Source organism: Saimiri boliviensis, chromosome 16 (assembly GCF_048565385.1).
Source record: "Saimiri boliviensis isolate mSaiBol1 chromosome 16, mSaiBol1.pri, whole genome shotgun sequence".
In the NCBI taxonomy this organism is placed as follows: Eukaryota; Metazoa; Chordata; class Mammalia; order Primates; family Cebidae; genus Saimiri; species Saimiri boliviensis.
In genome coordinates, this window is record NC_133464.1 from 1,042,254 (window position 1) to 1,067,163 (window position 24,910).

At 50.9% G+C, this 24,910-nt stretch overlaps 1 protein-coding gene across 1 annotated transcript; it reads right to left on the reverse strand.

Annotated features, from left to right (window-relative positions):
- Positions 1-1,498: 1,498 nt before the first annotated feature.
- LAMP1 (lysosomal associated membrane protein 1) lies at positions 1,499-24,704 on the reverse strand. The gene is made up of 9 exons (XM_039473265.2): positions 24,463-24,704; positions 16,192-16,313; positions 12,224-12,440; positions 11,285-11,443; positions 4,963-5,150; positions 4,125-4,250; positions 3,238-3,304; positions 2,988-3,158; positions 1,499-2,437 (listed from the first exon to the last, which is right to left on the reverse strand). Exons 1-9 carry the CDS (start codon positions 24,506-24,508, stop codon positions 2,298-2,300), a joined length of 1,236 nt encoding a protein of 411 aa, XP_039329199.1. The 5' UTR covers positions 24,509-24,704; the 3' UTR covers positions 1,499-2,297.
- Between the last annotated feature and the right edge of the window lie 206 nt (positions 24,705-24,910).

A 24,910-nucleotide genomic window follows, 5' to 3' on the forward strand; every position in this document is an offset into this window, starting at 1 on the left:
TGCTGAGGTGGCACTGCATCACACAGTGCAGACATGGCGCCCTGTGCCCCGGCCTCTGGCTGCAGTCCCAACACTCCAGCCCCAGCCAAGCACCCAGAGTCCCCTGCCAGGGACCATGCACGCTGTGGTCCAGGCTTGGACAGGACAGGCTTGGCACCGTCTCCGATGTCACCCACCTCTGATATCATCCACTTGTTGGGTTTGGCCCGGAAAGAACTCAGCAGTGACTGTGACTCCTCTGGAGGTGGAGCCAGCTGGTGCCTCTGAGGCAGGGCTACTGGCATCACCAGCCCGGTCTCAGAGCCTTGCCGCCTGCAGGGGACATGCTGCCGGCTCCGCTGCCATGCAGGCCCGGCTCTCACAGGGGGATCTCCCGGCTGGGTCTGGGCCCTCCAAAGCCTGCCTTCCCCCTCCAGGCAGACACTGCTTGCTTCAGTACAGGCCATTTCCCACATCCTCTCTTATGATGCTACAATCCTCAAACATCTGCAAAGGGCTGACCAGGGCCTGCTGGGTCAGCAGCAGGAACCAGGAGCTTCCCAACACTCCCTGCACTGTTCAGACCCAGGATGAGTCTAGGAGTGCTCTGACCTGCCGCTGTGGCCTTCACCATAGTAGGCACCTGCTCCCACCTGGCCATTCCTGCCCCACGGCACGGCTCCGCTCTTCGAAGCCTGCTAGAAGAGCACACAGCGTGCGGCCACCTGGGGACTTACCCACTCTGAGTTCTTGGAGCCAGATTCTGGGACGTGGTACTGAGATGCAGGTTGGAGCCTGAATTCTAGGGCTCCTGGTGTCTGTCCTCAGCCTCACCAAGGTCTACAGATCCTGATAGGGAGGTGTTGTTCGGCTCGAGCTCCTGCTCTGAAGGCTCTTAGCACAGCCACCCTCTCCCCCAGGACCCAGGAGAGGGCTCCCCACGTGGCCTGGGGGAGGGAGGCTGCCTTTTTAAAGGTGGTCTGATCTCCAGAGCCTCAGGTCTGAACACAGCCACTTTCCATCTTAAACTGGGGAGCCCTGATGACCATGTTGGGGCCCCACGCTGATGCTCCGAAGGGCCCCGCCTCGGCAGACATGAAGGGTGCTGTGCTCACTCATCCCCGCCCCGCTCCTCACCTCCCCCTGCTTTTATTGTGACAGCATTCTTCAAGACGTGGATGGGTGTTTGCCGGAGAGACCACAGCAATACGGCCAAGTCGTCAAAAGCAAAGCCAGATCCTGAGACATCCAACTACCTCAAACTACCGTCCGTAAGAATGGCCACACCAGCTCTCCCAACGCCAGGCTGTGCCAAGACCGGCCTCACCCCCGTTTCCCTGACACCCTATCACAGCGCCAAGACCGGCCTCACCCCCGTTTCCCTGACACCCTATCACAGCGCCAAGACCAGCCTCACCCCCGTTTCCCTAACACCCTAACACAGCGTCAAGACCGGCCTCACCCCCGCCACTCTCTCACGAGGTCCCATCTTAGCTGACAAAAGGACAAGGCCCAGACAAAAAAGAAAGAAGCTTTTTATTACATCGTTACAGGCAATGCGTTACGTGAGCCGATCCTGTGTACAACCCCCAAGCCGCGGCGACACACCAGGAGAGCGCACCTATCTAACATTGTACACAGCGCAGAACAGGATCACCCTGAATGTCAACAGAAGACCGAAATCACTTTACAAAAAAAATAAAAATAACACCCATTTTTATATTTAAAAAAGTGCCAGCCCTTGAGCCGCAGAGCATCAGAAAACGCCCAAGGACGTGCCGCCAAGTGCCACTGGGACGCGGGCGGGGCCGTCAGCCGCATGCGGCCGGCCCGTCCTGGCCTTTAAAGCTGAACTGGAGCTCTTGAGACGCTCACCTCTGGAGTTCTTCTGTCTCAGGACTTTCCCTCTCTACTGTTGAAACTGTGAGCATGTCAGCCTAATGATGAGTGGCGGCCGGAGGCCTTCCCTTTGTAAGGCTTAAATCTGAGTGCAGTAAAGAATGAAGAAACCAAACACCAGAATCTTAAAGTCAAATGACAGCTGAGCCAGTGCCAATTTAGAGCAGCGCTCCCACCCTTCCTTAGAGTTCTACTTTGGTAAATATTAATGTTTAACCAGTTAGCAAAATATTTAACCCAGTTAGCAAAATTAACACCGTCATTTCAATAGTTACTCTGTTGTGCATAGTAAATGCTGCAAGATGAACTCCACACTGAATGAAGCAGATTTGAGAAACGGTGCCAGAAGGTGTGCCTCCCTCGACAGGACCCTGAGCCAGGGCAAGGACGAGGCCCGTGGCCACTGTGCCTGCGCCGGGCTAGATGGTCTGGTAGCCGGCGTGACTCCTCTTCCTGCCAACGAGGTAGGCGATGAGGACGATGAGGACCAGCCCCGCCAAGGCGCCGCCCACAGCGATGGGGATCAGCATGTTGTTCTCGTCCAGCAGGCACTCCTCCACTGCCAAGACACACGACAGCGTCGGGCTCCACCCACACGGGGCCTGCAAACAGGCCTCTCCCCACCACTCCCCACATCAGCCACAAGGCAAGAGGAACCCTGGCAGACGGCTCCAGGTCCAGCTGTCGCCTGGGGAAGCCGCTGCAGAGACTGGCGCCCTGCACAGCTGGGAAACCACACACGTTTTTCCCCCGGCTGGAATCAGGGGCTGTGGCTGGGCAGCTGTGCCGCGTCCAGGGCCTCTGGGCTTCCTGGAACACAGTGCATCGGATGACGGTTTTGTATTCAACTTTCATGGGAGAAACGCCACCACTGTTCTTAAGATGACACCCTTACTCTCAAATGATACCAGGGGTTCCTAGCTCAGAGATACGCTGGGCCTCTCTAAAGCAGGGGGAGTTTCCTCTAGAATCTCAGACCGGGAAGAAGAAATGGCCTGCAGAGGAACAGGGGTGTTGCGCCAGCCCACACAGAAGCGATTAAATATCCATAGGTGGAGTCTGAAGCGCGTCCTCTACACCCTGAGACAGCTGCCCTCGGCGACACTCACCAGAGCCAAACTGGCCACCTTCCACCTTGAAAGCCTGGACCCAGACTTTGAATATGTTGACGGAAAACGCCTCCGTGACCTGGACGTGCTCCTCGGCGTTGCATTTGTAGGAATTGCCCACTGTGGCCTGCAGCGCTCTCAGGGAGTTGTTGGCAGCTTTAAAGGTGGGGTCTGCAACACACACAGAAGTCAAGTGACTCCGGGACACTCTGGGTGGGGGGCGGGGGCTCCAGTGATTGTGGGTTCTCACCTTTGGCGTCAGGAAGAATTGTACTCAACTGGATTCCTTGTAGGAAAAACCGGCTAGAACTTGCATTCTTAAAAAGAAAGATGATCTTTAACCACTGAGTAGATTCGAACATTTATCATCAAACCTGAAAGGTCGTTTGGTAAAAAACCTCACTTCCCATGTTTCTAGTGTTAGCACAAAACCACAGAACATCCTGTCTACAAAAGGCACTGTGTATCTCTGGGGAATGAAAATTTTAGTTAGTTCCTTCCAGACCCTTTTCTGAGAGTCTTGCTCTGTCGCCCAGGCTGGAGCGCAATGGTGTGGTCACGGCTCACTGCAGCCTGAACTCCTGGGCTCAAGCGATCCTCCTGCCGCGGCCTCCCGAGTCGCTGGACCACAGGCATGCAGCGCTGTGCCCGGCGAGCTCGTCTGATCCCTTGTGGAGACAGAGCCTCCCTGTGCTGCAGGCTGGTCCTTCCAGACCTCTTCAGGGAGTCAGTCTCTGGGAAGTGGGGCCTGCAGGAGCTCTCACGGCACAGGAAAGCATGATTTGGAAAGTTCAAATGATAAGAAACTGAACTGCTAATTCATCTGCACAGCGACTTAAAAAGATTGACGAGTGACATTTACATTCTTCCTTTCTGTGCTGCTCACGGCACAGGAGTGCTCCGGGCAGAATTGCCACCCCGTAGCCGCGGGGCAGCAGCGTCTGAGGCCAGAAGGCCTCGTGGCCTCACAGCAGCAGCCTAACCCCTGCAGCAACCCCACTGTGGGCACGGCAGCCCCGCCCAAATCCACTGCTGAGTAACCAGGATTTTAAAGAGGCAGAAAAAAGTGAGGCTGCCTCGTTCCTAACTCTGCTTCCCATGAGCAGACCCAGGGCACAAGGGGACGCCCAGCCTCACCATCCCGAACTGGAACAGCAGGACTGTGGCACCCTCGCTGCGCAGCTCCAGGGTCACCAGGTGGGCGCCGCAGCTCCCGTTGGCCGTGGTCTTGTTGGGGTTGATGTTGAGAAGCTTTGTCACCGTCTGTGTAAGACAAACAAGCAAGTCATCACCCCAGCTCAGGTCCTCCACACTCTCAAAAAAAGAAAAACAGTCCTGAAACCACGAATTCAAGGCCACATTTGTTTTGAACAAAATCAGAAGGAAACGCTGCTCATCCACATTGGCGCAGATTTCGGGACCCCAAGACGACTCCGCACCACTGTGACGGCTGCTCTTGGAGTGCGGCGTCCCTGCCACCAGCACCACCTCACCCTGCAGCTATCAACCCTGCAAACTCGCCCCCACAAACCCACAGCCTGTCACTATTAGGGGAGAAAAACTATTTCAAAAGAAAAGTATAAACATGTAACACTGAAATGTTTCAATGATAAACATGTAAAGAAACCTTATGTTCTATCAGGGGCCACGTGAACGGTTCAGGCTCCGTGGGCCACACTGCTCCGCAGGCCTGCTGGGACAGCAGCCGTGGACAACAGAACCAGCAGGAAGCTGTGCGTTAACAAGACGACTCACTGACACAGACACCGCAGCTCTTGTCCTACAGGGTCCCGTCCCGCAAGCTGAGCTCCCAACCCAACTTAAAGCGTGACTTGCAGAGATGTGCACTCTCAGGGCACAGGGAGCAGAGGCCCCGGGCCTACAGAGGCCTGCTGTTCCCCTTCAGGTGAGGCCCACCCTACAGCGCTGTCCCCCTCCCAAGTCCCCTCTCTCCCAGGTGAGGCCCTGGTCCTACCGTGTTGTCCTTCCTTTCGTAGGTGAGGTTCAGCTGCAGCCCCATGCTGGCCAGCAGGCAGGTCCCGTTGGTGCCGTTCACGCTGTACTTGTCCACAGAGGGGCTCTCGGGCACGGGTGAGGGTGAGGGGCTGGGTGGTGCGGGCGGCGCTGTGGTCGGGGAAGGCCCGTCTTGGTCACAGCGGGTCTCTGCAGGTACAGTGGAGGGAATCCAGGTCTGGGTTTCTCATCATTAGCAGCAGGTGCAGTAAGATCCAAACTCAGAAACGAAACTCCCAAGGTGGCTCTCACTAATGCCTTTCTAGACGTGCAGGACAGAGCTGAGTCCTGCAGACAGCAGACGGCTCAGGGAGGCAGGCAGAGACTCGCAGGGCATGCTCAGCCTCCAGCTCGCACCACCCAGAATGCCCCATGGCTGGACAGTGTCCACTGTGCCACCCTCCTAAAGTGAGGGTGAGAGGGCCTTGAACGCTGTCACAAAGGAGTGAACGTAGGAGGCTGTGCTGTGTGACTGGCCACCCTACTCCACAGGAAATGCTGATAACTCAGTCACTGCTCCCTGAGCTGTCAAATGGGTGCCAGGATTGTGCTGGAACCACCAACCAGAAGAAAACAGAGGATCCACAGCACACACAGCCCAGCCAGGTGGGACACAGAGCAGCCAAGGAGGCCCTCTGGCAGGACCCCACGTGTGAGCAGAGACGCAAACGTGGGCAAGGCTAGCCAGCTGTCTTGGGTTTTCATTCGGGGAGGGAGCAGTCGGGGGGATGAACAAGCATCCTCACTAGGGAGAAGGCAGCAAGTGTGGGTACATCTGAAACCCTGGACAAGACGGTGCAGTCCAGGGAGTCCGTGGAGAGGGGCCACGTGGCCCCCCAAGGACACTGAGAAGTCCAGAGAGACTGCAGACAGGGGCCACATGGCACCCCGAGGACACTGAGAGGTCCAGAGAGTCTGCGGAGAGGGACCACGTGGCACCCCGAGGACACTGAGCGGTCGAGGGAGTCTGTGGAGAGGGGCCACGTGGCACCCCGAGGACACTGAGAAGTCCAGAGAGACTGCAGACAGGGGCCACGTGGCACCCCAAGGACACTGAGTGGTCCAGGGAGTCTGCGGAGAGGGGCCACGTGGCACCCCGAGGACACTGAGCAGTCCAGGGAGTCTGCAGAGAGGGGCCACGTGGCACCCCGAGGACACTGAGAAGTCCAGGGAGTCTGTGGAGAGTGGCCATCTGGCACCCTGAGGACAATAAGCAGTCTGAATGTGACTCTGTCCTTCAGCATCTGACCCACCAAGATGTTCACAACACACATTTATATTGAAAGTCAAGGCAGACTGAACTCCAGGTAGAGCTTTGCCAACTCTTCTGTGGCTGACACTCTCACACCCACACACCATCAACCTTGAAATTAGGTTCTTTCTTTTACCACCTTGTTTCTGTGGGTACTCAAAAATAGGATTTATATAATTTCTACCCAATTTGATCTTTTCAACATCTCCACTAGGCTTAGTCAGCACAAGTGAGCCCCAAATATCCAGGGTGGGCAACCCTGAGGGGAATCTGCTGCCTGTAACTCCATCGGCCACTTGTTGGTTCTGCTTCCATCTCAACTTTCAGCGGCCAATTCCCACCTTCACATCCCCTCTGCCTTGGGGGAGGAGAGAGCCAGGAACCTTCGCCTACAGCTGCACCCCAAGTGGTTCTGAGACACACAACTCAGGAGTCCCCCCGCACCCCGGTGTAAAAGCCCTTTCTGGACAGAGCAGAAGACGGCAGAGAGGAGCTACGGTAACCACACCAAGCTCTGAAGTGACAGGCGCCACGGCCACCGGGAGCCGTCCCAACCCAGGATATGCTCACAGACCTCGCTCACTGCCCTGGGCTAAGCTGCAGGTTGACCACTCCTTTCCAAAACAGCCTCGGCTGCCAGGCGCAGTGGCTCGTGCCTACAATCCCAGTGCTTTCAGAGGCCAAGGATGAAGGATTGCTTGAGCCCAGGAGTTCGAGACCAGACCCCATCTCCACAAACATTTTTGTTTTTAAATTAGCCAGGGCCAGGCGCAGTGGCTCACGCCTGTAATCTCAGCACTTTGAGAGTTGGAGGCAGGTGGATCATGAGGTCAGAAGTTCAAGACCAGCCTGGCCAAGATGGTGAAACCACATCTCTACTAAAAATACAAAAATTAGCCAGGCACAGTGGTAGGTGCCTGTAATCCCAGCTACTCAGGAGGCTGAGGCAGGAGAATCACTTGAACCCGGTGTAGGTGGGTGGAGGTTGCTGTCAGTCGAGATCGCACCATTGCACTCCAGCCTAGGCAACAGAGTGAAACTGTTTCAAATAAAAATAAAAATAAAAAATTAGCCAGGCATGGTGGCATGTGCCTGTAGTCCCAGCTATTCAGAAGGCTAACTCAGGAGGGTCACTTGAGCCTGGGAAGCTGAGGCTGCAGTGAGCTTGACTGTGCCACTGCACGACAGCCTGGCAGACAGAGCAAAGACCCTGCCTCAAAACAAAAAAAGCAGCTTGACTGCTCCTTTATAAAATGTTACAGAACACGGCTAAACAGGCAAAAGTTAAATGTGCAAAAACCAATCAAAACTGGCCAGTCTCCAAACTCCAGTCTAGATGGCCACGCAACGCAGGAAAAAAGCGTGACCGACTCTGCTTTGACAATGTTTCACCTGTGATCCACATTCATTTACCACCTTGTTTCTTTAAAGTGGTCACAAGAAGTTAGGCTAGAAACACGAACAAAACCTCATGTCTAACCACCAGTTTAAAAAGTCAGAACTTGAGAAGTAAGTGTGGAAAATGTCCTCTTCCTTCTGCCAGAATTACAAATGCAAACTCACATTCTCCTTCCTTGATCGCATACAAAACACCAAAGTCCTTCCTACCGAGGACACGGAGGGAGAGGTCATCACAGAACACGCTGCAGAGTGCCCTGCACTGCCCGCGGGGAGATGGTGGTGCAGGAGCCTCTGGGGAGCCCTGGGAACCAGAGGGCCACGGGCACATCTCCCCCAGCCCCCTCCGGAGAGCAGCGTGCAGCCGGGTCCTCCCAGACTGCTGTCTTTCCAAAGCCCATGTGCTCTGAAGGCCTCTCCTCATCTCCTGGCAGCAGCAGACACTCATACCAACCTGCAGGCTGCAATTCAGAGCCCCAAGGGTGTATGTGAGATTAGGATGATTTTCATCACAGCCTCCGTTAGTCTTCAGTTATAATGCTGGGTGTGTCAGGCCTCCGGGCAGCCCCTTTCACCTGTCCTAAGGCAGGACTCTCACCTTCCCCGCCTTTCCGATGGGTCTTTTTTTTCTTTTTTTTTTGAGATGGAATCTCCCTTTGCCACCAGGCTGGAGTGCAGGGGTGCCATCTCGGCTCACTGCAACCTCCACCTCCCAGGTTCAAGTGATACTCCTCCCTCAGCCTCCCGAGTAGCTGGGGCTACAGGTATGCACCACCACGCCTGGCTAATTTTTGCATTCTTAGTAGAGACGGGGTTTCACCATGTTGGTCAGGTTGGTCTCCACCTTGTAGGCTCAAGTGATCCACCCACCTCAGCCTCCCAAAGTGCTGGAATTACAGGTCTGAGTACCTGGCCAGGCCTGACTGTAGGTCTTAAGACCCGCCCAGACAGGGTCCTGCCCTACTGGCTAGAAGAAACGCTGAGGTCATAAAGCTTCCACCGAAGCCCAAGGGGACTGGGTTTGGGAAGATCAAAATCGGCTTACCCCAGGGAGGCTCCTGGAGGGTGGCGCCCTGGAAAGGGAGGGCATGGGAGCTTGGCGTCCGTGCCCCTCCCCACACCTTGGCCCCCGTGTCTCTTCCTCTGTGTCCTTTCCACTATCATTTATAACAAACCCATAAATGTTTCCCTGAGTTCTGTGAGCCACTCCAGCAACTTAATCAAACCCAAGAGGGTGTCATGAGAGCCGCAACTTGAAGCTGGGCGGTCAGAAGTTCCGGAGGCCCAGATTTCCGACTGGACTAGGGGGAGGCGCTCTTGGGGATGGAGCCCTCACCCTGTGGGACCTGACCTTTCTCCGGGCAGATGGGGTCAGAACTGAATCAGAGGACACCCAGCTGGTGTCCACTGCTTGGTGTGTGGGGAAAAAGCTTGGCCATATGTGGTCACAGAGGCCTTCTGTGTTGATGGTGGCTGCTAGAGTGAAAGCAGAGGAAAGAGGCCATTAGAGAGTTTTCCCTACACAACAGGGTAAGATGTTTTACCATCGCTTCCCTCCATCTAAGCTGGGATTACAGGCATGAGCCACCTCCCAGCCACATCAGCCCTACTTTTAAGATCCTCGGGAGAGAAGGTGCAAAACCAAAAGCAAAGTCCATTCGAAGTTGGCTTACGCTTCATTTCCTTTAAAAATAAAATCTGTGAGGTCCCCAAGCTTGCTTAGATAAGACGGCGTGATGTACTCAAGGGCAAGATGAATGAGAGCCTTCCGGTCACAGAAAGGAAGGATTTCAGACTTTGTGGGCTGTGGCTCTGTGAAGACAACACAGCCCTGCCACTGTTCATGCGCAAGCAGCCACAGATACTGTGTAAATAAATGACTGTGGCTGGGTTCCAAGAAAACTTAATTTATAGACACTGAATTTTACATGATTTTCATGTGTCCTGAAATATTCTTTTTCTGATTTTTGGTATGTTAAGTTTATAAACATAAAAGCCATGGGCTCTATGGAAACCGGAGGTGGGCAGGACCAACCCAGCACAGTGAGGGGCCGACTGGCGGGAGTCCTGGCTCCTCCGGGAGGGGTACGACGTGAGGATCCCCCCAGCCCCTGCCCGGAGCCTAGCAGTCACTTCTCAGCCTTAAGCAACAATGCTGAGGAATGCTGCAAACCAAAGGTCTCCACAGCAGCTCTCAAGATTAGAGAAGGCTGTCATGTCTCCATACATACTTCTACCAGCCAGGAGCCACCCTAAGGCAAAGCACAGGCCCTCAGGCTTCAGCAAAATGACAATGACCTATGACCTATGACCTGCCTGGACTTCGAGGCTCCGGAGAGAAGCTCAACAGTAACATGATTTACCGGGTGTTTGCCACTTACACTGTGCCAGATGCTGAGATACACACTCTGCATACACTTCTCTTAATTCTTAACAACCTTCTAAGAAAGGCTTTTAATCTCATCCCACATGCAAAGACACTGAGAGGTCTTTGCCCAAAATCTTGGAGCAAGGTGGCCTGGACCCTGCCTAACCCCAGAGCCCGGCGGCTGGATTAGCAGGTGCATCATTGCAGCCCTGACCTCCTCAGAGAGCCAATGCTGGTCTTTCTGCGCCTGTCCCTAAGCTGGCCGGCCAGAGCTGGATGCAGATTAAGACCAGGTCTCTGTGCAAAGGCAACTGGCTCCAACTGAGAGATGTGAGACCCTGATCCCATCATCTCTGGCCCAGTGAAGGCACAAAAGTTTCAACTGCTTTGCCCTTCTGACATTTTCAAGTCATAATTGTACGTATTTACCATGTATGTCATGTTTTGAAATACATCTACCTGTGTGACAGCTAATCAAATACTTATCTTTTTATGGTGAGAAAATTAAGATCTACTTAGCAATATTCAAGCCACAATATATTATTACCTGCAGTCACATGCTATACAAGAGATCTCTCCAACTTATTCCTCCTGTCTTCCTGAAACTTTTTTTTTTTTTTTTTTTTTTGAGACAGACTCTTGCCGTCTCCCAGGCTAGAGTGCAGTGGTGTGATCTAGGCTTATTGCTACCTCTGCCTTCCGGGTCAAGCCATTCTCCTGCCTCAGCCTCTCAGTAGCTGGGATTACAGGTGCCTGCCACTTCGCCCTGCTAATTTTTGTATTTTTGGTAGAGACAGGGTTTCACCATATTAGCCAGGCTGGTCTTGAACTCCTGACCTCATGATCCACCCACCTCAGCCTCCCAAAGTGCTGGGATTACAGGCATGAGCCACTGCACCTGGTCTTCCTGAAACTATCTTTTTTTTTTTTTTTTTTACCAACTTCACCCCTAACCCTTGGTGACCACCATTCTCTCTACCTCCCTGAGCCCCACTTCTTTAGCTCCCACAGGAGTGAGACCACACAATAGCTTCTATCTGTCCTGGCACATTTCACCTCAATCTTCTACCCTTTTTAATTGACATGTGTCCATCCTCATTTAGGAAGAAGTCTGAGAACGTTCTGCAGAGATGTGTCCCTGGCTGTGTGCACACGCCTTCCAAGCACAGAGCCCAGTGCCAGGACACAGAGAAGTGAGTCACCCACAGTCACTGCAGCCCAACCACCCCATTGTTAGCACCAGAGGGTCAAGGGTCAGCGTCCTACCTCCCCTGCTGAAGCTGCTGTTGGAAAGGTACGCCTGGATGGTGGCATCTCGGAGCGTGACGGTCACGTTGCTCATGTGGACCTGGGTACCACTAACACATCTGTATTTTTTATCTATATCTGCCCTGATGTCCGTTATAGATTCCACAGTCTTGGTTTCTAATTTAAAAAAAAAAAAAAATCACAATTATAAATACCTGGCTAATTACAATTACAAAGTATTTGTAATACTTAGTTTACTTTATGTATTTTATATTTTTTATTTTATAATTATTTTTTAAGATGGATTCTTGCTCTATCACCCAGGCTGGAGTTTAGTAGCACAATCTCAGCTCACTGCAACCTCCAAGTCCCGAGTTCATGCGATTCTCCTGCCTCAGCCTCCTGAGTAGCTGGGATTACAGATGCATGCCATCATGCCCGGCTAATGTTTGTATTTTTAGTAGAGAAGGGGTTTCACCATGTTGGTCAGGCTGGTCTCAAACTCCTGACCTTGTGATCTGCCTGCCTCCCAAAGTGCTGGGATCACAGGCATGAGCCACTACACCCGGCCATGTGATTTTTTTGTTTTTAGAGACAGTCTCACTCTGTCACCAAGGCTGGAGTGCAGTGGCACGAGCTTGGCTCATTGCAATCTCCGCCTCCTGGGTTCAAGCGATTCTCCTGCGTCAGCCTCCCAAGTAGCTGGGATTACAGGCGCCCCTGCCACCACACCTGGCTAATTTTTATATTTTTAGTAGAGACAGAGTTTCGCAATGTTGGCCAGGCTGGTCTCAAACTCCTGGATTCAAGTGATCCGTCTGCCTCAGCCTCCCAAAGGGCTAGGATTACAAGCGTGAGCTACCACACCCAGCCTGTAATACTTAGTTAAACGTAACTTTAGACAATCCTCCAACCCAATTTTCTATCAATTCACAATCAGCCCATTGTGGTCCTTACCATTGGAGCTTGCATTGGGGAAAAGGTGTGTGTCTGACAAGTTATAAACAAAACTCATCAGCTGGACACTGTAACGTGTTGCATTTCTCGTGAACTTGAGGGTTAGCATGTGTTCCTTTCCAAAACCAATCACGAGACTGGGGTCAGAAGTGTTCTCTTTTCCACAGGAGCTGCTGTTGAGCATTGCTGCATCTGATGGCAGGTCAAAGGTCACATTCTAGAACAAACACAATTAAATACAACCCAATTGGGTTCTGGTTATTAAAAGTTCAAAGAAAGATTTTCTGTAAGTCTGATATAAACTTATACTCCATTTCTACCTGAGATATCACTACTGAGATATTCATTTTTAACATAAACAAAAAAAAAAACAAAAAACGTTAGTACTACATGTCAGTAAACAGACTAAAAAGTATTTCAAGTCTAAGAGAAAGTTGGCTTAATTATTCATGCAATCAAAAATTTGTAGCTGGGTGTGGTGGCTCACACCTGTAATTCCAGCACTCTGGGAGGCTGAGGTGGGAGGATTGCTTGAGCCCAGGAGATCAAGACCAGCCTGGGCAACATGGCAATACCCTAGCTCTACAAAGACAAAACAAATCAATCAGACATGGTGGTGTCCGCCTGCAATCCCCGCTACTCAGGAGGCTAAGGCAGGGGGATTGCTTGAGCCTAGGTTTGAGGCTGCAGTGAACTACGACTGCTCCACTGCACTCCAGCCTGGGCAACACAGCAAGACCCTGCCTCTAAACAAAACAACTCCATAGACTCAATTTCTATTAATATAATTTCTAAGAGCATTTAAAGTGTCTTGAAATTGAAACAATTCATACCAGTTTCAGGGTGAGATAAATATTTGAGAAAAGCTATCACTACTTTTTTTGCTATTGAAATGTTCATTTAAATCATGTTTCTTTAAACAAAGAAGGTGTTTATTGCAGAAGTGTTTGGAAAACCACCTACGTTCATCAAAATAAACTGGACAGGTCAAATGAACGACAGTGAAGCAGTATACTACGTGGTCCAAAAAACGGCAAAAAAAACTACACAAGGTGATAGACGTTTTGTGAGATAATAAAGTGCTTATCAGCATATAGGTGGCCTCATTTTGAAACATAATTTATAAAAAAAATATTAAAAATCCAACCACCAAGACCAAATATTTAAAAAGTGATTAAATAAAAAAATGCTTGGAGGCCAGGTACGGAGGAGGCCAGGTATGGCGGAGCACACCTGTAATCTCAGTACCTTGGGAGGCCAAGGCGGGCAGATCACCTGAGGTCGAGAGTTTGAGACCAGCCTGACCAACATGGAGAAACCCCGTCTCTACTAAAAACACAAAAATTAGCTAGGTGAGGTGGTGCATGCCTGTAATCCCAGCTACTCAGGAGGCTGAGGCAGGAGACTTGCTCAGACCTGAGAGGCGGAGGACACAGTGAGCCAAGATCTTGGCACTGTACTCCAGATGCCTGGTGGACAGAGTGCAACTCTGTCTCAGAAAAAAAGAAAAAAAGCTTTGACAAGTATTTATAATTTGAGACTTTTTTTTTTTTAAGACTGTCTCAACTCTTGTCACCCAGGCTGGAGTGCAATGGCAAGATCATAGCTCACTGCAGCCTTGACCTCTCAAGCTCAAGGAATCCTCCTACCTCAGCCTCCCAAGCAGCTGGGACCACAGGCACACGCCACCATGTCTGGCCTTTTAAGAGAGATATGACCTTGATATATTGTCCAGGCTGGTCTGCAACTCCTGGGCTCAAGTGATCCTCTTAGCCTCTCAAAAATTCCAAAGTGCTGGGATTACAAGCATGAGCCATCACGCCCAGCCCTGAGACATTTTCATAGGACAAAACCTTCTCAGTTTTCAGTGTTTTGTTTGTTTGTTTTGAGACGGAGTTTCGCTCTTATTGCCCAGGCTGGAGTGCGATGGTACGATCTTGGCTCACTGCAACCTCTGCCTCCCAGGTTCAACTGATTCTCCTACTTCAGCCTCCTGAGTAGCTAGGTTTACAAGCACCCTGCCACCACGTCTGGCTAATTTTTTTTTTTTTTTTTTTTTTTTTTTTTGTATTTTTAGTAGAGACAGGGTTTCACCATGTTGGCCTGACTAGTCTCAAACTCCTGACCTCAGGTGATCCACTTGCCTTGGCCTCCCAAAGTGCTGGGATTACAGGCGTGAGCCACCGAGCCCAGCCTTTTTCTTCAGTTTTGACAGAGGCCACATTTAGCTAGAGACCAGCATGAACGAATCAGTAAGGGCCCAGCAGCTGGCAGAAAGCCCAGCACGCACTCAGACCTCCCAGCAGTCCTGGGCCTGCCACGACCCTCTGAGTGGCAGTAGAGAGATTAGTGTTGACGTGGAGGTGTGAAAGGAAAAAGGATCATTTCAACAAAGCACTGAAGATCAAATTTTGTTCAGGGATATATTCAAAAGAACCAACGTAAAATAGCCAGGCACAGTGGCTCACACCTGTAATCCCTGCACTTTGGGAGGCCGAGGTGAGAGGGCTGCTTGAATTCATGAGCTTGAGACCAGCCTAGGCAACATGGAGAAACTCTGTTTCTACAAAAAATATAAAAAATTAGCCAGGCATGGTGGCATGCACCTGAAGTCCCAACTACCTGGGGAGCTGAGGTGGGAGGGTCACTTAAGCCCGGGAGGTCAAGACTGCAGTGAGCTGAGATCACGCCACTGCACCCCAACCTGGGCCACAGAGTGGGAACCTGCCTCAAAGAAACAAACACAAAACAACAAACATTACACAGAAAGAGTATGCGAAATGTCTACAACAGATCATTAACAAGCACAATAAATGCATGCCACTTATTTGCTACAAATCTAAATTACAAACGGCTTCAGTAATCCCATAGAAACACAAAGCCATTTCAACAAAACTACTCAGGAACACTTTAATCAAACTAGTCCAGTGTTTGTAGCATGGCATGTCAAATAACCATTTAGATACATTACTTGGAGTATAATAATTTCTCTAAAATAAAGCAAAAAAGCCACATTCACAGAGCATGAAAAAGAATTCAAGGCCAGGTGCAGTGGCTCATGCCTATAATCCTAGCACTTTGGGAGGTGGGCAGATCACAAGGTCAAAAGATAGAGACCACCCTGGCCAACATGGTGAAACCCCGTCTCTATGGTGTGGTGGCATGTGCCTGTAGTCCCAGCTACTAGGGAGGCTGAGGCAGGAGAATCACTTGAATCCAGGAGGCGGAGGCTGCAGTGAGCCAAGACTGTGCCACTGCACTGCAGCCTGGCGACAGAGCAAGACTCTGTCTCAAAAAAAAAAAAAAAAAAGAAAAGAAAAAGAAAAAAAGAATTCAAAACAATTTACCAGCTACCAATAGGAGAGTGTGTAATAAATTATGGTAAACTAACATAATAAAGTATTACATCATGATTATAAAAGACAATCATGAAGAAAACTAGAGCCGGGCGTGGTGGCTCACGCCTGTAATCACAACACTTTGGGAGGCTGAGGCAGGCAGGTCACTTGAGATCAGGAGTTTGAGACCAGCCTGGCCAACATGGCAAAACCCCATCTCTACTAAAAACACGAAAACTGGCCAGGCATGGTGGTGGGCACCTGTAGTCCCAGCTACTCAGGAGGCTGAGGCAGGAGAATTGCTTGAACCCAGGAGGTAGAGGGTGTGGTGAGCTCAGACGTCACTGCGCTCCAGCCTGGGCAACAGAGCGAGACTCCATCTCAAAAAAAAAAAAAAAAAAAAAGAAAACTAGAAAAATCTTCATAACAGTGAGATACAGCACAAAGAAAGGCTTGTGACTATGACAGCAGCCACAGCACGTGACAGCACAGGACACTGTGCCAGAGGAAACGCGCAGAAGGGAAAGCACCAGGTTCAGGTGGGGCCATTGTTCAAAGACTTGGTAGAAACTTCCAAAACCATCGTCCCACACACACAGGCGAAGCGTGAGGTACCCTGGTGCTTCCTACCTTAGGGCCGCTCTTGGAGTCGTAGTTCACTGAGAAGGCAGCAGAGAAGTTAGCCATTATGCACGCGGTGTCGTTGCTGTTTTTCACCACAAACACTACTGATGACGCACAATGCAGGAGGCCTGTCAATTCCGGGAAGACGGAGACCATCAAAAACTTTTCAGAAAACACAACTGAGTACTTCCATTTTCCACAGCTGCAGCAGCGATGGGCTTTATTACAAGATTCTACGGTGGGGTTTTTTTGTTTTTGAGACGGAGCCTCGCTCTGCTGCCGAGGCTGGAGTGCAGTGTCATGATCGGCTCACGGCAACCTCCTAACCTCCTCCTTCCGGATTCAAGTGATTCTCCTGCCTCAGCCTCCCAAGTAGCTGGGATTACAAGCATGTGCCACCAAACCTGGCTAATTTTTGTATTTTTAATAGAGACGGTGTTTTACCATGTTGGCCAGGCTGGTCTTGAACTCCCGAATTCAGGTGATCCGCCTGTCTTGGCCTCCCAAAGTGCTGGGATTACAGGTGAGAGCCACCACGCCCAGCCTGTGTTTCTTAAATCCACTGAAGAACCAGACACGTGGATTCTGCGGCCAGTTCACCTGGTGCCCTGTCCCTTGCGTATACTATTCTGGAACTCTTTTCTCTAAACCCATCTGACAAGTTTGCCAACCTGGTCTACTGCTATTTAGAGCTTTATTTCAGAGCACTTATCAGGAAGGCACATGTCAATTTCTGGGTCATCCTAGGCATGCATTACTGCACATTTCTCAGAGGATCTCCGCAAGATGTGGTGGGCCTTAAAGGCACAACTCGCCCTTCTGCAGAAATCCATGGGAGTCTGTAGTAGCTTTCCCTGTGGTCCTCAACTGCTACTTAACATTTGGTCAGTTTTCTTTCTCACACACTGTGATATGGCAAGAAAAGCCACGGACTCAGGCCAGGCGCAGTGGCTCATGCCTGTAACCCCAGCACTTTGGGAGGCCAAGGTCGGCAGATCAGGAGGTCAGGAGTTCAAGACCAGCCTGACCAATATGGTGAAACCCTGTCTCTAATACAAAAAATTAGCCGGGCATGGTGGCACGCACCTGTAGTCCCAGCTACTCAGGAGGCTGAGGCAGGAGAATCGCTTGAACCCAGGAGGCGGAGGTTGCAGTAAGCTGAGGTCATGCTACTGCACTCCAGCCTAGGGGACAGAGCAAGACTGCGTCTCGGGGGGGAAAAAAAAAAGAAAAAAGAAAAAAAAGCCATGGACTTAAAAGAGCAGAGCTCTCTGTTCAATTTCAGAAAGGTCCTCACAGTGCCGCACACCTGGTGGAGTGGCTTCCCTTCCCCATCCTGAACTAAAGGGACAGGACTGAACCTCTGTAAGTCTTTCTAGCTTAACAGTGGTCACTGCTAAATATTACCTTTCTGGCTTTTTCATACCCCACTTCCCTGATCAAGATGTTTGGCAACAAATATAATCTGATCACTACAGTAGAGACACTGGTAATTGTACAAATCACACATTACACAGTTCTTTCATTACAGAGTAGCAAAAATAGGTGTTTTTGCTTGTTCTGAAGCCAAACACCTACCAGCCACCACAGTGAACCAAGCAAAAATGACATGCTTTCACTTGTCTCTGCCATTACAAGCTCATGCACGCCAGTCCAGTGAGCACTCACCACCTGGGGGCGCATCTCTCACTTCATCAGCACAGCCTTCCAATGACACCATACCTGGGTCTCATTTGTCGCTCTAAGGCAACATTGTGAGGACCGGTACTGAAAGAGAGGGCGCTCAGCTTTTCACTGAAAACCCTATTCCCTGGAAAAGTAATGGATTCCAACAGATCAATTCATTTCAACCTCGGGTCTTTTACAAAATAAAATCTTTAGAGCAACTATTCTTCAAGCATAAAGCAAGGCATATGACCAGAAGTCCCACCTATCTTCTCTTGAGCTTCTGGTAAAGGAAATACCAAAATCTATGTCCATAAAGGAAAGGTGCTGCTGGGTATGGTGGCTCAGGCCTGTAATCCCAGCACTTTGGGAAGCCAAGGCAGGTGGATCACAAAGTCAGGAGTTCAAGACTTCGTGATCCACCTGCCTTGGCCTGGGAGGCTGCCCAACATGGTGAAGCCCTATCTCTACTAAAAATATAAAAATTATCTGGGCGTGGTGGCAGTCACCTGTAATCCCAGCTACTCGGGAGGCTGAGGCAGGAGAACCGACTGAACCCAGGAAGTGGAGGCTGCAGTGAGCTGAGACTGCACCACTGCACTCCAGCCTGAGTGACAAGAGTGAAACTCCGTCTCAGAAAAGGACAAGAAAAGGTGGTACGTGACAATAAAGCAAAGCAGTGCATGCGAGGAAACCCGCCACCTACTGTCCGCTTTGCTGGGTTTTCCAACCCACACCCGTCAACACTCAGGCAAGATCATACTAATAGCACTTCCAATGAACCTAGAGAATCCAGAATATTCTATCCCTTTTCCACACAGCAAAGGTTTCTAAAAAGAAACAAAATATTCTCACTCCTGTGAGAGATCAAATGAGTGTAAAGAAGCGATGGCAGATGACTGAAAGGCAGAAGCAGTGGACAGGCAGACCCAGCAGACACCAGAGAAAGGCTTACTACTGACTGGAACTTAGCGTGGACGGGGCCACTGCCCACCCTTGCCCTCAGCTGAGAAGCCATATGGCTCACAGCCACCACTGACAGGATGGGCAGCCACAGGGGAGCACCCGCAAGCCAGTTTTTATTAAGCTGCCCAAAAATAAAAGTTTCCTCAAACACTTTTTACTGACCCAAAGCACTTCATTAGGAAATATTTCACACTGAGTCACTTTTCAACTACACATTTTTTTTTTCATTTAGTAAATATACTGAGCGTTTCAGCTTTTTTATTTTTGGAGACTCACTCTTGCCCAGGCTGGAGTGCAGTGGCCCTCCATCTCCCAGGTTCAGGCGATTCTCACGCCTCAGCCTCCTGAGTAGCTGGGACTACAAGTCTGTATCACCAAGTCCAGCTACTTTTTGTATGTTTAGCAGAGACAGGGGAGATGGGGTTTTGCCATGATGGCCAGGCTGGTCTCCAACTCCTGGCCTCAAGTGATCCACCTGCCTTGGCCCTACAAAGTGCTGGGATTATAGGCATGAGCCCCATACCTGGCCAGGTCTCAGCTTTCAGAGGAAAATAAATATTATTAAAACAAATTTAAAATACACTTCGGCAACACAAGATGCTTGTGTTACTCTGGAGAGGCCCAGAAATTTTGAGTCATTAAAATAAACTTACCCTCAGAAGACAATTTTGGTATAGAGGAAAATAACAGCATTAGCACACAGAATAGTAAGAGAAATGTATGTATGCTAATGATCAGAAGTTTTAAAAAAAATTCCACAGCATGTATGCTAATGATCAAAAGTTTTAAAAAAAATTCCACAGCAGTGGCATTGGTTAAGAAAAAAAGATGAAAAAAACCCTTCTCAAATAGGTGAATGTTTCCAGTAACCTAACAGGGGGCACAGCCAACAAACAGGGCGGCTCCTGGCAGCACCGTCAAGCTGGGCGCCCTAGCCTCCTGGTGACTGCTATCTCTAGCAGTCCTGGACTCACACACAAACAGGATCACTTCTCCAGGGATCACAGAAAGGAGTAACTGCGGCTTTTTCCTTCAAAATACTCCCACTTGGAGCAATTCTACTCTCTGAAACCGTTGCCGCTGTGGGAAGCATGTGTGCTTCTGAGTCAGAGGCCTCAGTTCTGGGCAGCTCCCTCAACACTTAGGAGCTGTGTGACCATAGCCAGTAGCAGAGCCAATCCCCAGTCTACGTGCCCACGAGGAGGAGGGTGCGCCAATGCCTCGGGGCTGTCGGAGCACCTGAGCACCTTGTGCCTGGCACTGACACCAGCTTTGATACCTGCTATTATTAAACATCCACACAGGTACACAGAGTTCCTATCATCATTCGATCCTCAGTAATTGACACAAAATATAAAAAATGATCTTATTTCACAAGCACTTGGAATGTACTCACTTTGTGCCAGGTGCTGCTCTAAGCACATCCCAATTATCATGACAACTCCAACAGGGAGACTAAGGCGCAAAGAGGTCAACTACCCCGCCCAGGTCACACAGCTAGTGAGTGGTGCAGACCCCGATCTAGCAGGGGGTCTTCTGACCCACAGCACCTACTACTTCAGAACCACACTGCCTCTCCAGCACTCGAAGACTGAAGGAACAGGCTTGAAATCAGGAAACACTGGCTGGGTGCAGTGGCTCATGCCTGTAATCTCAGCACTTTGAGAGGCTGAAATGGAGGACTTCTTGAGGCTAGGAGTTCTAGACCAGATTGGTAAACACAGCAAGACACTGTCTCTTAAAAAAAATAAATTTTTTGGAACTAAAAATAAAAATTAAGAAACACTTGCTTTTGACATTAAAGAGTACCATCCGAAGAAATGAGTAAAAAACTTTATTTTGGCTGTGCAGGGTGGGTCACACCTGTAATCCCAACAGTTTGGAAGGCCAAGGCGGGCGGATCACCTGAGGTGAGGAGTTCGAGACCAGCCTGATCAACATAGAGAAACCCCATGTCTACTAAAAACACAAAATTAGCTGGGTGTGGTGGCACAGGCCTGCAATCCCAGCTGCTAAGGCAGAAAAACTGCATGAACCCAGGAGGTGGAGGCTGCAGTGAGCCGAGATTGTGCCATTGCACTACAGCCTGGGCAACAAGAGCAAAACTCCATTTCTCTCTCTCTCTCTCTCACACACACTTTATTTTAAAAAATTAATGCATATTTAAAAATCACATCTTAATCTTGGCTTGATTCTTTTAAAAATGGTATTTTTATTCTACTTAACCAGTGATGAACATTTACGAAGAATTAAAAGAAAAAAAAATACCAACCCAGGTACTGAATCACAACCTCTAGAGGGTATAAGTGTATATATTTCTTTATAATTTTTTTGTAGAGACATTGGTCTCAAGTAATCCTCATGCCTTAGCCTCCCAAAGCACTGAGATTATAAGCATGAGCCATTGTGCCTGGCTGCAGTATGTGTATTTCTAAAAAGCTGATCTGTGTGAGACCATCCTGCATCCTGGCCAATATGGTGAAACCCCATCTCTACTAAAAATATAAAAATCAGCTGGGCATGGTGGTACATGCCTGTCGTCCCAGCTACTCAGGAGGCTGAGGCAGAAGAATCACTCGAACCTGGGAGGCGGAGGTTGTGCATGGGTTTAAGAGACATTGTTACAGAATTGATCCTCTCTTCATACACGTGCTCATCACTTACCACGTGTCAGCTAAGGAAGGGAGATACACAGACTAATCCCAGTGCAGCCGAATGGATGCTGTGGTGCAGAGGCACAGACGGTAAAAGTCCTGGGGTACAGAGGAGAGAGGGGAACGCAGTCCAGGATGGGTCTAACGTAATGCAACTCAAAACTACAGGGCTACAAAGACATTCTGATCTCCAATCTACTCATAACTTCATTCTCTCCACTGCATAACTGACAATTTGTACAATCAAAGGTAACATTAGTTAGTACAAAATTTTTTTTGAGACAGTTTCACTCTTGTTGCCCAGGCTGAAATGCAATGGTCTGATCTTGGCTCACTGCAACCTCCGACTCCCAGGTTCAAGCAATTCTCCTGCATCAGCCTCCTGAGTAGCTGGGATTACCGGTGCCTGCCACCACACCTAGCTAATTTCTGTACTTTTTAGTAGAGACAGAGTTTCACCATATTGGCCAGGCTGGTCTCAAACTCCTGACCTCAGGCGAGCCACCCGCCTTGGCCTCCCAAAGTGCTGGGATTACAGGCGTGAGCCACTGTGCCCAGCCGAGTATGAAATTTTTCAAACCTCCTAAGTGACAGCTGTTCATGGGGAAAGGGTAAGGAGGTTATCCTGCTGACATTAATGGTTTAAAGGGTCACATTATGCAATCACAGCTAATCCTATCTATCAAGACAAAGTTTCAGTTTATGTTTTTCTGAGATTTTTTTTTTTTTTTTAAGATGGGGTTTCACCATGTTGGTCAGGCTGGTCTTGAACTCCCGACCTCAGGTGATCCGCCCACCTTGGCCTCCAAAGTGCGTGGATTACACGCGTGAGCCACTGTGCCCGGCTGCTTTTCTTAGCTTTCTAAGTATTCAAACACAGTAGCTTTAGGCAATGCCTAATTATTAATGTAGGGGAAATTAGTAATTGAAAAGTATTTTTAAAGATGCTTTTTGGTGAAATTGCACATTAAAATAAACATTTTAAATACCTTTAAATAAAAGTTGTTAAAAAGGGTTTTTTTTAAAGTTAGATTTTGGCCAGGCACCGTGGCTCATGCCTATAATCGCAGCACTTTGGGAGGCACGAGGTCAGGAGTTCCAGACCAGCCTAGCCAGCATGGTGAAACCCTGCCTCTACTAAAAATACAAAAATTAGCTGGGCATCGCGGCATGCGCTTGTAGTCCCAGCTACTAGGGAGGCTGAGGCAGGAGGACTGCTTAAACTCAGGAGGCAGAGGTTGCAGAGAACCCAGATTGAGCTACTGTACTCCAGCCTCGGTGACAGAGTGATCCAAAGGGGGGAAAAAAAAAAAGCACAGAGGAGAGGTGAAAACAACTAAAGAAGCAACAAAAAAATTGGGCCAGGTGCAGTGGCTCACGCCTGTAATCCCAGCACTTTGGGAGGCCAACGTGGGTAGATCACAAGGTCAAGGTGTTTGAGACCAGCCTAACATGGTGAAACCCCGTCTCTACTAAAAATACAAAAATTGGCCAGGCGCGGTGGCTCGAGGCTATAATCCCAGTTTCTCAGGAGGCAGAAGAATCGCTGGAACCCAGGAGGCAGAGGTTGCAGTGTGCCAAGATCGGGCCACTGCACTCCAGCCTGGGGGCCAGAGCGAGACTCCATCTCAAACAAACAAAGTTGGATTTTAAATATAAAACTTAAAAGACATAATGGAACAGACCTTAGAAGGCTAACTACACGAACAATATTCCAATATTCCTATCACAGTATTAGGGAGTCATGGATTTTTCTCTTCATTTTTAAAGTGAGTTTTTAAAACATGAAACAAAACATCAAAGTCATGAGGCTTGTGAGCATCTGTAACAGAACAATGCAGTTGTTGTGACATGACAAAACTTGTTTCCGCAGCTCCTCTCATTAACGACACCTGACTGTCACAGGCCCTGAGCAAGGCTTCAGGCTTACTATGGGAGTAAGTTCACCTCTGTGGCTATCCGCGCAGTTCAAAGAATTCATTTCACACAACGAGCGAAACAAAAACGTGATACCAAAACACACTGACTTACATAACACAGTTTTAGAGTTGGATGGGACGAATAAGGGATTTAAAGAAGGCAGGTGTGTAGGGAGCGCATTTCTGTATCTACTTAACTCGCATTCACTGCCCCAGCTTAATTCTGCATCACCTTTCAGATACTGCCACTTAAGATAATCTTCCCGTATCACAAGGAGGTTTGGGGGCGGGGCAGGGGGAGGCCCTCGGGACTGTCTTAAAGACACGGCACGCATGCTGTTACCGAGAATAAATGAGAACGAAATTCACCAGTCGATTCGGCACGGAGCACCGACTGCCCGTCTGAAGAGGGCAGCGCTCCTTACTCACTAGAAACGAACGCGTTCATCGCGAGTCTGACGCCAGCTTTCCCTCGTCTGGCCTGCCACGGAATTTCGTACAGTCGCAAAGATAACTTTAAACGTTATTTTGACACAAAGGTGACTTCACAGTGACACGCGCACACCCGCAGCGCCACACCGCCGAGGGGAGACAGGTCCAGGTACAAAGGTGGGGACGCCCGCGCGGGCCTCTCCGCGTCCCGGGTGCCATCCGAGCCGGGCAGGGCCCGAGCCGCGGTCCCCCGCCACCCTCGGCGGCGCGGCCTCGTCTAGACCTCCCCGCCTCCGCCCGCCGGGAACCCAGACGACCGGACCGCAGCCGTCCCGAAGGCACCGGACGCCGAGCGAGCCCTCCAAGTTCCCTTTCGGACGCGACACCGAGGAAAGCCGAGTTCGGGGGCTCAACCCCGACAGGAGCAGGGCCTGGGACGGGACCTCCGGGTGCCCCGAGCACCCGCCACCGCGCTTGCGACCCGACGGCGCCGGGGACGAGCCGCCCGCGGGCGAGGGGGCCGGGGCTGGGAGCAGCGTGCGGGGCCCGCGGGACGGCGAGCGGCAGCCCCCCGCCCCCCAGACCCGGGGGCCGCGTCTCCGCCCCGCCCCGCACCCCAGGGCCCGCCACGACCCCCTCACCGAGCAGCAGCAGCAGGGGCCGCCGGGCGCAGCCGGAGGCCGCCATGGCGCGGGGCGGCCGGGGCCGGGGCCGGGGCGCGGGAGGCGGTTGGGCCGCGGGGGCGGCGGGGCGCGGGCGCCGAGGGCGGGCGTGAGGGACGGCGGCGTTCCCGGACGCGAGAGGCCGCGCCACCGCGACGCCGGCACGAAGGAGACCCCGCGGCCGGCAGCGCCCGTCACGTGAGCTGCGCCGCGCCCCGACGTCACGTGACCCCGCGGGTCTCGCGAGAGCGCGCGCGTCGGGCGGGGGCGGCTCCGCTCCCCGCGGCTCCCGGCCCCGCGCCGCCGCGCGCGTGATGGAGGCGGGCACGTGACCCAGGACCCACGTGACCCCGGACCCACGTGACCCGGCCTGCCCCGCGGCCTCGCGGCGACCCCGGCCCCGAGAGGGGAAGCGTGCGGAGCTCGG